Source organism: Notamacropus eugenii, chromosome 5 (assembly GCF_028372415.1).
Source record: "Notamacropus eugenii isolate mMacEug1 chromosome 5, mMacEug1.pri_v2, whole genome shotgun sequence".
Lineage (NCBI taxonomy): Eukaryota > Metazoa > Chordata > Mammalia > Diprotodontia > Macropodidae > Notamacropus > Notamacropus eugenii.
The window spans coordinates 445,853,336-445,866,958 of record NC_092876.1 but is presented as its reverse complement, the minus strand read 5'-3'; the positions used below and the strand labels follow the sequence as shown (position 1 = coordinate 445,866,958).

Here is a 13,623-nt window from a genome sequence, read left to right as displayed (position 1 = left end):
GAGCTGAATCTAGTTCTACCAAAAAAAAATGGCCACAGGTAAATTGTGGCCTGACCAATCTTGACAGGGGAGACACTAACTATAATGCCTGATACTATCCACATAGGAGAATATAAGTTAGAGAAAAGAACAAAATAATTTAAACTTTGAAAAAAAACAGTCTGCTGAAACAAATCTTCAGAAACATCCACAGCCCATACATAGTAAGTTTGCTGAATCACAAAGGACGTTTGAAGGACAGTTCACTTCCCAATGTATTGATCAAAGATGCATCTTGGGAAAAGTGGAATTTGAACTAGGCCTTGAAAGATGAATGCTATTTTGTAAGAGAGGAGTACCATCAGTAGGCTCCCACTCACACATAAATAGGAGCCACTAAACCACACATAAGGATCTTTTCCCTTAGAAAATGACATGTTGACATTATATATGGTTATTGCATTTCATTTATTTTGTTATTTTCTAATATTTTTAAACTGGTTTGGACCTCACTCAGCAGTGTTTGTCACCTTTGCGTTATACTATAGTGCCTTCAAAGGACATTAAATAAATGCAGCTATTTCACTGTTTTTGTGGGAAATCTTTAGAAGTAAAGTTTTGATTAAATGCTTTGTCAAGTTTCACCATTACTCTCCTCAGTCTGTGAAGGTACATGGTATAATAGCTTGAGTGATATCCTTAGAACCAGAAAGACTTGACTTTAACTCTCAGCTCTGAAGTTCCCTAGCTATTTTGAAGGAAATCAGACACCTCTAGGTTCACATATACTTCTGCAAGATGTTTATCATATGGAAGCACCAACTCATTTTAAATTAGTGGACTGTATCTTATTTTTTTTTCTGGGGGTGCAGGGGAGAGGAATCCCATTATAACTGCTTCCAAATTGTGCTAATGTGTAATAGAATGCAGCAGAATATCTATTCAGGCTGAGAATAATTAGCCTTCTGCTAGGAATAAGTAAGCCACATAGCTCTGAAGAAATAAATATGGATGTGAATTTTTGTGGTTGAATAAATCTGTATAAGTTTATCTCTTCATAAAGCAATGAGAGAGAGAAAAACTGCCCTTGATGAAGTAAATGAACAAACTGGGATCATTATACTGCCTATCACATATTCCCCAAAATTATACTTTATAACATTCAAATCAATGCCTCATTTTTAAATCCTTTCAAAACTGAACTACAGAATCTTCAAGAAAAAAAAAGTCCCAAATTAAGTCCTTAAAATAGCAAATTACACAACATATATACTGTGTGTATCATATATATATATGCATATTAGGTACGCATATATGTATACATACATGCTTATACACACACAGGTGTGTATGCCAAAAATAAAGACTTCAAAGCTATCTGCCAACTTTTGCTTATTTCTTTGTTAATTGATTTACTTCTTAATAAATATTTATCACTGAGAAAGTTTCCAAACATTAACACCAGGTGCAGGCCTAAGAAATATCTCAAAATGTACCAGGTAATTAGAGTAGAATTAGTTTAATCCAAAGCATTTATTTACGACAGTGAAAAGAGAAATGACCGAACCAGATCTGGATACACAAGTCTTACTTCTGATGCATACTAGCTGTGTGACCCTGGGCAGATCACTTAACTTCTCAGGGCTGCAGGTAACACCCTAACACCATGGCATCAGTACAGGGAGTTTCCTCATTTGGGAATCCCAATGCGGATGAAATCACAGGTGCAGTCCTCATCATATCCTGCTTGTGATAGAATTCAATATACTTAGAGATGACATGTGATTTGTTTTAATTAGCTGTTTCTTTGAAAATGTTGCTCAGTCCAAATGTCTTCGTAAGAAAAAAATTGTACTCATTGCTCAAAATATTTGTAGCCAATCTAGTTTAAAAGAGAGCTATTTATTCAGAAACCAGTCTACGACCACTGCAATAATCAATGTGTTTTCCCTTAGCCCCATCGTGGAGCTGCCGAAGGACTGTTGTTAATTGCCTGTAACTAAAAGACTGCTGTGCCCTTAAATGGGACTCTTTGGCACTTGTTCATTTGTTGTGTTTAACTGAATGCCAGCTTCCCTTAGGTTTTACCTAGTCATTTTCCTTTACAGTTTTCACATTCAGTCTTGGTCCCTTAAAGGGGGCAAAGTCTATCATCTTAACAACAAAACACAAAAGGCTAAACAGATTTTAAAAGGTTTGCACTTTCTCTTTCCTTCCTCTGATGTGGAATTGTGCTGAAATGGAATCTTTTTAGAAATGCTGCCTCTCTGGGCAACTTGAACTTGAGCAGAGAAGCAGATCACACTTCAAAAGGAGAATAACATTTGCTGTGGTAACAGGACTTACATTTTAATGTAGAGATAAATAAATGAATTGACTGGAGTTGTGGCTGTTAGCAGTGACAGTTTTCAGCTCCCCACAGTTTTCTGCTGAACCAGTGGAGAAAGAGCATTAGGGGACCATACACTGGAATAAATGTTTTCACGCAAGTAGGTGTGAAAACTATATAAACTGAAGATTGTAGCTGTTATGAGATCCTATATATAATACACAGGTTATTTATCATGCATGGATAGTGAGACGTTACGCTATTGATATGATGTGTATTAATGTCCGTGTGTATATATACTACGGAATGGCAATTATCAAATGATAATTTTTGTGATTGTGGATAGTTAGCCTCAGAGTCAGGAAGACTTGGTTTCTATTCCTTCTGTGATATGCTGTGCCCGAGTGATGCCAGGCAAGTCATTTAATCTCTCAGTATCCCAGGCAACTCTGGAAGTCTATAGATTACATTGAGGGAGTGGAACTCCATTGGGAGAGAAAGGGCCTCGCTAAGAGTTCCTTAGGTCCATAAAATCACAAGTCTTCTCAAAATAAAATAAGATCCTTTTGTGGTTGGGTGGTAGGGTTCAGACCAAGGTTGAGGAACCTGCAGCCTCAAGGCCATATGTGGCCCTCTAGGTCCTCAAGAGCAGCCCTTTGACTGAATCCAAACTTCATAGAACAAATCCTCTTAATAAAAGGATTTGTTCCATAAAACTTGGACTAAGTCAAAAGGCCAAGGACCTAGAAGGCCACATGTGACTTCCAGGCCACTGGTTCGCCATCCCTGGTTTAGAGTGCTGGAATAGATATTAATAAGATCCAGGTTGAATTCTCATTTCTAACTTTAGATATGTGAACTAGAAAAAATTACTTTACCTCTATGAACATCAGTTTCCTCATCTATAAAATGATCATAAGAGGGCTGTATTCTCTACCATTCAGGGTTACTGTAAGGTTCAAAGAAGATGTAAAGTGTATGGAAGATATACAAAGTAATTTGCAAACTTTCTACAATGCATGATATTCTGTTATTTTCTATCCCTTCCTGTCCTGTGGTATGCCATGCTGCATTATTCTGTTCTGTTGATTAGATTACATTATTGTTAGAAACACACTTGACACTAAAAGTTATCAAGGAAAATTTATTACAGTAGAGTTCAGAGGAACTGATCCTTCCTTAGGAAGGAAGATCACTGAATACGGAAGCCAGATGAGCTAAATACCATTAGTTCAAGACAGATCCTCCTACCAGGAGATGGGTTGGTCCATTCTCCATTAAGTCATCATCTTCTTTACATGCCTACTATGTAGCCACGCTTGATGTGCTTCCCCCTTCCAAGTATGCTTCAACATAGGACCCATGATCAGAAAAGGGAGGAATAATTTTATGTGTGTCTGATTATATGCATGAGGTACATTAAGCAAGGGAGGTCAATAAAAACTTTCTCCCAGTTGTTCTAGGTCATTTTCCTGACTAGTTTAAGCTAGTTTTAGATTTGTTCCGCTTTATCAAGAACTTTGAAATTTTCTGAAGGTCACTGTCTGTATCCTGATTGGTTGAGCCCATCTGCAGTCTGCTAGCTTTCTTATTATCTGACTTATTCTCAATGACTTCAGCAACTCTGTGGAAACTTAAATTTTTACTGTCTCTCACATTATGATGCGTGATAATATGTTATATCGTACAATATCATGCAGTATATCTTGTCATACATACATTATAATCATGTATCAAAAATATTTACATTTGTAGTGTAAAGAGAAGCTTGAGGAGAGTGTGTAATCAGAGTTGATTGGCATCCATCAAAGTTTGGCTTCTGTATGCTTACTTTTTGTTCTCGTATTTAATGCTACACAAAATCTTCCCAAATGACCCCAAATACATATTGCACACCCTTTGACTATATGTATGACATCATATATATGTCCACATGAAGATATGAATACAAATAAAAATACTTCCTCATGATCACACATATAATTTTTGCACATATACAGAAAGGGCAGGAATTGAAGGTATTCAAGCAAGAACATTATCCTTTAGACTGTGTGATTACTAGGCTATGATAACATCTTTGCTGTATTTCATTGTGTTTGAAGTTTCAATATTGAAATCATTTATAAACCTTAAAGCACTAAAGAATAATAAATTGTTATTGTCACGATAAACAAACATTCGAAACTTTCCCTGTTAGCACAACTCATCTAAAGCTAAGTTGATGGGAGCTCCTAAGTAGGTCAGCCCTCTATTTCTCCAGCATCTGAGCCATTTCATACTTTGAAATGATCATGCTTGGCATGAAGTTGGCTGCTTTCATTTCTTTGATTTGCTAATATTTTCTGACTACATTAAAAATAACACATACCTAAAGACCAATGATGTGAATATTATCTGAAGTGCTATTTCTGCTTTTAGGATTCATGGGGAGGAATGTCCATTGTATCTGGGAGTTTGTTGTTTTCCAAAATGAACTGACATAAAATAGAATTCTCGAGAGATGCTCTAAACTGATCTGATCACCAGAGGCAGACAAGATGGTCAGGCACAATGCCACCCTTTGGAGTTCAGAGGGTTGACTGGGAGGCATCCATAGAGGCACTAATCCTGGTATGGGCAACAGTGCCTTCATCAAAGGGCTGCCTTCAGCTACAGGAAATCACTCAGCAGTGCCAGCTCTTTGATCTTCTTAATACTTTCCCTTGGCTCAGGGTTTTGGACTGCCAGGTTGTACAATTCCCCCTTAAAATATGAGTGACCTTTCTGTTGTTTGTTTCTAAACAGATTTTTTTAAATCCCGGGATTATTCCAAGCTATGTTTCAGAATCATACAACACTGAATTTATAAGAAGGTCATGGACCAAAGCACTATTGTCTCTGTGTTCATTTCTATTATATGTAGCGTCGTCTATTTCAGCTTCCTTCCTTCCAACCCTCCATTAATGCCTAGGTGAGGAGGAGTAGGAAGGGAGAGGACTAGAAAAACAGCAGAAGGGGATAATTTATGCTGAGGGTTGATCTGTTCATATGTATTCTGCATGCATGACATCCTAGTCATGGAATATACAAAGAGAGATGAATGTCATATAAATAAGTTGTCCTGAACTTTGCAGTATGGAATAGTTTTTAGATCAATGGACTTCGAATCAGGAAGAATTGTGTTTGAATCCTATCTCAGACACTTACTTAGCTGTGTGACCCTGAGCAAGACACTTAACCACTTTCAGACTCAGTTTCCTCTTTTTAAAAATGGCAACAATAATAACACCTAATTTGCATGTTTGCAATCTACATTAAATGGGAAAAGGGGTAAAACATTTTACAAACCTTAACATGCCTTAAAAATGCTAGTGTTGTTGTTGATTATGATGATGCATTATGCTCTTATAAGAAACTTTAAGCAAGGGAAAAAATGCCTTTGACATTTGTGAAAAGAATGCCAAGGGGATGAAAAAAACCATTACCAACAACGACCAAAAAAACTCTTCCTGTAGCTATTCTATTTTGTAGATTTCACGTTAATTTCCATATAAACTAGGAGATTCAAATCATTTGCTTGATGATCCTTTCTAATATTTATAAAATCCAATGACTTTTAGCAACATGTTCCATGACCCTCTGCTATGCTCTTAGAATTTAAAATAGTGAGTTAAACCATGTGTTTTCTAATTTTGCAATATATCCAAGTAAAGATATATAATTCAATCAAAGATGAACCTACTGAGACATCCATGATGTCTTCTCTATGGCTAGCTGACATGAAGCTTTCTCAATATCCCTTACTGCCACAGAGACATAGAAATCTGTATGTGTATGGAAAGAGTAGTGACTTTGAAGAGACGGTATCTTGTCAAATATGGGAAAATCAGGAGATGCTTCCTGAATGGATCTTTTGAATAGTTTAAATTATTCTTAGTAAAGATAAGATTAAATGTGTAGTACAGATGTTGTAGTTATCAGAACTAATTAAATAGTTAATATTTTGAGTCATTCCAATGAGCTTTGCCCAAGCAAATATAATGCCAAGAGAACCATGTCATATGATAGTGTAACCCTGTACATGTCTACTACCAAAAGTAATTTTGTACCTGTGTCTTAATACTTTCATTTTAATTGTGGTAGAAAAATATAACTAATTAAAGAGTGGTACACATGTATATATGTATATGTGTATGTATATGCATGTGTGTACATATTATTTGTATAAATGTATATATATGGGCAGCTCGGTTGCTCAGTGGATAGAGCCCGAGCCTGGAGTCAGGAAGGACTGAGTTTAAATCTGGCCTCAGACACTTACTGGCTATGTGAACCTGAGAATGTCACTTAATCCTGTTTGCCTCAGTTTCCTCATCTATAAAATAAACTGAAGAAGGAAATGACACAGCACTCCAGTATTTTTACCAAGAAAACCTCAGATGGGTTCATAAAGAGTCGTGGTCATTGGTCATGATGGAAATGACTGAATAACCATAAGATCTATACATTTATTTCCTCATTTAACTACTGATTATGAATGGAGGAACAGATAAAGATAAAAGTAGCTGAATTTTATCTTATGTAATATGATGGAAAATTCTTATGAAAAGGTTGGTAAGAAGCACATGTTTGGAATTATTTATGTTTGACATAGAAAAACTGCATAAGGATCTCATTCAGATTTAATGGACTTTAAGCTTGTGTCACATAAATCATTTGATAACTTTTCCATTTAAATCCATCTTTTGTAGCAATAAGTCAAGAAAATATATTTTGTCAATTGAAATATATGTGCATATTCATATATTTGTGTTTGATATATATCATGTACATGAATATATTTTGAATGACAAAGTATATACCTATATAATATTACTTATGGGTATCTACATATATATGTGTGTACATACGTGCATATGTGTGTATGTTTCTATGTGTATATATATACATACAAGCACACATATATATGTAAATGTGCGTATTGTGTATTCCTTTGTCTCTATGTCCTCTTTGTTTTATGTGGTCTTCTGGCTTCCAGTTTGTGTGTGTGTCACACACACACACACACACACACAAACACACACAATGGTCTATGTGACCCAAATCTCATAAGCATTTTTGTTTAGAATCCAATTAGGAAAAATAATGCCCTACTAGTTAGTATTAAACTAAAAGGAATGTTGGATAGCAATCCATAATAAAAATTGGATTGTAATCAACATAGATTGCTTAATATATAATTGACACTAAATTTAGATTTCACTCTATAGCATCTTGTTGGAGATTCCATGGATGGTGTTTGTGAGTCAGAAGGGAACTTCAGTGATCACCTATTTCAAATCACAAACTGAAAAATACTGCAATACTGAAAAAAAGAATTTGCTCCACTATATACCTTAACAACTGGCCTCTTTATCTTGAGGCCTTGCACTGAGAGAGAAGCTGCAGCATCCAGAAACCTCCCATCTTTGAAACAGCTCCAGCCTCCAAGGGAAGAAGTTTTTCCTAACATGAATTAATTGACCTCTTTGCAACTTCCACTCACTTAATCTAGTTCTGGTTTTTGAGTCCAACAGAACAAGTAGCATTTTTCTGCCAATGGAAAGCTATTATGTTCTTTCCTTCCTACCTTATAAAACTCCTCAAAATGGAAAAAATTAAGTCCCCCCAATTGTCTAATTTCTTTTCTTTTGGAAGATGGAGATTTTAATGAGGAAGATGAACCCTTTGTCTATAAAAGTTAGAAACCACCTATCCTGTGTGGGAGACATTTGAAAGTTAGGTGAGAGAAAAACATCCACATTCCTTAATTTAATTCCCAGACTGTGAAATCAAATTGAACTTGTTATTTTCACTAGGAGAATACAGTGCCACGACATGTTGTGCTTTTTTGCAGAACTGATGTATACAGTTGAACTTGCTGGTGGGTTGGGTGCCATCTTACTGCTGCTCGTATGTTTGGTGACAATCTACAAGTGTTACAAGATTGATATCATGCTCTTCTATCGGAATCATTTTGGAGCAGAAGAAATTGATGGAGGTAAGAGATTCTTCGTAATTTATTTCAATTTTACCTTAATATTCTTGTTATTTACATCCTCCAAATTCATGTCAGCATGGACACACATATGCTCATATGGTTCTATTGTTTATGTAAAAAAAGAAGAATTCTATAACAGTGATTTTCCTAATTGTAAGCTCATTTGGTAAAAATAATCCTTTCTCCTCAGTTATATATAGTCTGTGAAGATGTGGGTTCAGATAAATCTCTCCAAATTGGAACATGACACCAACATCTTTTAGAATTTGATTCAGAATACCACATGCCGATTACAACCACAAATTGTGATTCAGAGAGCCTTCAGCTTCCATCACCCTGTAATCTATATTGAAAGGGCAGCTTTATGTCCTCATGAGCAAGAAGTGTCTCTTTTAATTGAGTTCCCCAAATATGTAGGTGGAAGTGAATCTCAATTTGCTCCTCGTTTAAGCTGATCAGTTTCAATAAACTGTTCTGAGTATTTTGCAATTCACTCCAGTCAGTGAGATCTTTTCTTTCCAACTTAACTCTTTTTAGCTAGGGCTAATGCAGATTTAAATTGTGCTCCTGCAAATACGGAGGAGGAAAGTAGAAGTAAGAAATAATAGTGAATCTAGTGTTTCTGTTAGAGCAGAATAAATGTATGTACTTTTTTTTTTCTTGTTAATGACTCCTAAATTAACTCCTAATTAGTGACTCATCTGAATAGGGAATATAGTACAGTACTTTGCACACATATTAGGTGTCAGCAAATGTTTGTTAAATTGCACTCCCTTGGATGAATCTGAATGAATGTTCAGTACTTAAAATTAAGGTATCTAAACTATCTGTTTGAAAACTTAAGGTTAACTTATTTTACCATTCCAAGTTGCCATTATGCATAGAAGGTAAACTTCCATTCTGAGGAAGGTTTTTTATTGACAAAATAGAGTTGAAACAGTACATCAGTAGACATACACATATAAGATTCTACCAGCATCTAATTATTATTCCATCAGCACTAAAAATTCTACCATTATTACTTTGGGCAAGTCACTGAACCTCCCTGAGGCTCAGTTTCCCTAACTGTAAAATGAGGAAGAATGTTAGATTAGATGACCTCTAAAGTTCCTTCTTCCTCTAGATCTATGACCTACCCTGGGTGGAAATCTTTCACATATATATGGTTTTGTGCATTATACAATGTTATGTATTACTTCTTCACAACAACTCTATGAGGTAGGAAATAAAATTATTATCCCCAGTTCTGTAGATAAACAAAAAAAAAATAGCAAAGATTCAGAAAGATAAAATTTTTGGACCACAGTCACACACTCTTAAAAAATATCAGAGATGACTCAGACCCAAATCTTGTGACTTCCAAATCCATTGATCATTCTAATATACCCCACTGCTTCCCATGACTACCTAGAGATAAGATTGCCACTGAGGAGAGGAGTCCATATGACTGAATTAGAAGGACTACAAACCAGTGCAAGGAAGCATGATTTCAAAAATGTTCCTGTTTCCCAATATGTAAAGGCATATAGAGTCTCAAGGACAGAGCTCTCTTAATTCTGAATTTTGACTTCATCCACTCTCCAAACTTAAGACTCTTAACCTCTTCATATCAGAGTTGGAACAAAGGAGATATTGAGTAATAGTTGGCTGAATACCAATACACGAATTGTTCCACAAATAGATTAAAAGACAATTTGTTCAACTGAAGTATAAAGATCGAGTTCCCAAAATGAAAGGAATCTAGGAGTCAGAAAGGGAAGAAAATGTTTTTGCACCTAGGAATTATTCATATCTCGATATTTACTTTTTTATATTGAAATGGTATAACAAAGGAAAATGGTATAACAAAAAATGTTTAGGGTTATATCCATAGGTACAATTAAATTAAATTGAATTCATTTTTAACTAAAAACATTAAGGGGAAAAAACTCTCAGGATATTTTTTCATAGAACCAGGAAGTTGTAAGGGCCTCAAAAATCATTTAGTCAAACCTATACCTAAACAGGAATTGTCTCTAAAAGATTCCTGATATGTGATCTTCTGGCTTCTACTTGAAGACTTCCAGTGATGGTTAACTCACTACTACATAACATTCCTAATTTCCCTTTCAGACTGCTACAAATGTTGAAAAGTTTTTCCTAACAAAGTTGATTTTTCATCTCCAACTTTCACCCATCGCTCCTCATTCTACTTCCTAAGTCAAAGTAGAACAAACCTAATCCTTCCTCCACATAACAGCCCTTTAATTTCATGTTATAGACTGCTATAGTTCTCTAGCTCTTCAAGTATTCTTTAATATATCTAGATAGATAGATAGATAGATAGATAGATAGATAGATAGATAGATAGATAGATAGACAGACAGACACAGACAGACAGACAGACAGACAGACAGATAAATAGATAGATAGATAGATAGATAGATAGATAGATAGATAGATAGATAGATAGACAGATAGATAGATAACCCCAGTTCATTCAACTGATCTTTGGATAATGGGGGTTCTCCATGATTTTTCTCTTTTTTTCTTTCTTTTGAATCTTCCCTTTACATTACTCCTTCTAATAGTGGAGATAGTCTTGTTTATAACTATACCATTACTATCCTGCCCAGCCTCTTGGGCCCTTCTATAACCTTTCTTTGTCCCTATCTCTTATTTCTTTTATGAGTTTAGTGTATTTCTATTTTTAGTTTCATCTGTGTATTATGTACATCTTTATTCATATGAAAGTGAGGTTCATAGCTTTGGTAGGTAGTACTGCAATGTCTTCTTCCAGAATATCTCAAAGTCACTCTTCTGAAATCATTAAGAAAGCTCTTTATTGACTAGTAGTAATAGTAGTAGGATCTAGTAGTGCTTTGTGAATCTCAGGTAGTGAGTGCTCAGACTGCCTTGAAGTTTCCTTGAACTTTTACCCAGCCTTCTGAGTTTGGCTCTTGACCTGCCCCGGCAGTTTCTCTACTCCACTATCTCTGCAAGAATCTGAACATCTCTCTGTGAAATACTGGGCTGGGTAGCAGAGTCAAGAAATGATTATTTAAATGACCTAGTAGAAAGGTGCATCTCTATGCCCAGATGGAGTGTTTTTGAGAGGAGATTTGGAATCCTCTCCATCTTAGTGATTTACCATCATACTATATTCTCCCTTAATGATTTTTCAAATTGTTATTCAGAGGTTATTTCACAATTTTTCTTAGTATTTTAGGATTGGGGTCATCTGGCCTTGGATACTTGAATTCATTGAAGGCAACTGATTACTCACTATTGCTTAATTTCGTTTAACTTATAAGCATTAAAAATAATTCCAAGTTTAAGATCATTCTCCTTGTAAAAAGAAACAATATAATATTTGACTATTTTTTTCCTTTTCTCCTTTAGCAGTTATCATCATTCCAGTGACCCTGATATTTCTATGTCCCTTTCATATTTTTGTGCCCTAACATAGCTTTTCAAATGTTGTTTTTCATTGTTTTTGTGCTTAGCATTCAGTACCAGTCTCAGTTCATTCTGTCTGAAACACTTCTGATTCATGCCACACTTTTTGTATTGATTCTTATTACTTGGTCTTATTTCTGTCTTCTGTATATAACTTAAAAATCTATGATGGTAGGTGGTTTTCCTATGCACCCATATTGGACTCATTAGATTGTTTTCCATTTTCTTTGTGTTCAGAATTAGCTGTGCTTCTATGGTCATAATTTTGCCTTTGAAAGTATCTTTGACCCTACTGGACCAATTTTTCATGTACAATTATAGACTATGATATCTTGCAATCCTTTTTTTAAGCTCTTAGAACTCTATTTACCCCATATCTATGTTGTGCTCTAGAGACTGACTTTATCCTCCTTGCATGGTCACTTCATTCAAAGTATAATATTACTTCTTTAGAAGTAAATTGCTTGGGGTGGAGCCAAGATGGCAGAGAGAAGGCAAGGACTTACCTGAGTTCTCCCTCAAACCCCTCCAAAGACCTTTAAATAATGTCCCAAAACAAATCCTGGAGTGGCACAATCCACCAAATGATGGGGTGAAACAATATTCCAGCCCAAGACAAATTAACAGTTTGGCAGGAAAGATCTGGTTCACCAGGGTGAGAGTGGAGTAGAGTTCAGTACAGGCTGTGCCAGCTCAGATAGGGGCACAGCAAACCAGAAACAGGTCTTGTGAGTGAGTGAGTCAGCGGCTGTAGCAGCTGTTTCTGGAACTCTCAAACCATAGATGGTAAGGGGTTTCAACTAGTCAGAAGGAAATTACAGGGATCTCTTTGCTGGCACTGGGAGCAGGACTCTCTTGCTTTGCCCATACTAAGAACCAGGTTGCAGTCCTGGGTGGCAATCCCAGGGCAATGAGGAGTATCCACAGTGGAGCAGGTACTCTCTTCACAATTCCAGGACAGTAAACAGTGCTTGTGGTTCCTCACAGACCAGAGCACAGGCCAGGAGAGTAATAAACAAATCTCTCCTTAGAACATACTACTTTGGAAGACCTAAAAATTTCCAGCTCCCTAGAAGTGTCTCTGAAAACAGCTGCATAAAACCCCTGAAGTTTGGGACAGTGAACCCTCTACCCTGAAAAAAGATCACCACTTTAGCAAAGAGTTAAAAGTCAAGAAATAGGCTGGGAAAATGAGCAAACAACAGAAAAAAAAAATCTGACCATAAAAATTTACTATGGTGACAAGGAAGATCAAAACACACACTCATGAGAAAATAGCAAAATCAAATCCAAAGTCATATCCAAAGCCTCCACAAACTTTGAATTGGTCTCAGACCATGGAAGATCTCGAAAAGGTTTCTGAAAATCTAGTAAGAGAGATGGAGGGAAAATTGGGAAGAAAAATCAAAGTGAAACAAGAAAATCATCAAAAAAGAAAAAACACGAGCAGCTTAAAAAAGAAGGCAAAAAAAAAATACTGAAGAAAATAACACCTTAAAAAGCAAATAGGACAAATGCTAAAAGAGGTACAAAAATCCAGTGAAGATAAGAATTCCTTGAAAAGCAGAATTGGCCAAATGGAAAAAGAGGTGGAAAATTTCACTGAAGAAAATAATTTCTTAAAAATTAGTATTGCACAAGTAGAAGCTAATGACTCTATGAGACATGAAGAAAAAATAAAACAAAACCAAAAAAATGAAAAAATAGAAGAAAATGTGAAATATTTTATTAGAAGAACAATTGACCTGGAAAACAGATCCAGGAAATATAATTTCAAAATTATTCAACTTCCTGAAAGTCACAGTAAAAATAAGCCTAGACATCACCTTTCAAGAAATGATCAAGGAAAACTACTCTG

At 35.7% G+C, this 13,623-nt stretch overlaps 1 protein-coding gene across 1 annotated transcript in view; it reads left to right on the top strand.

Annotated features, from left to right (window-relative positions):
• The window catches only part of IL1RAPL1 (interleukin 1 receptor accessory protein like 1), a 1,535,580-nt gene that overhangs the window by 1,498,663 nt on the left and 23,294 nt on the right, over nt 1–13,623 (top strand). The window contains exon 9 of the mRNA XM_072615230.1: nt 8,184–8,327. Within this exon, the coding sequence (XP_072471331.1) occupies nt 8,184–8,327 (144 nt within the window). The remainder of the gene's footprint in view (nt 1–8,183; nt 8,328–13,623) is intronic.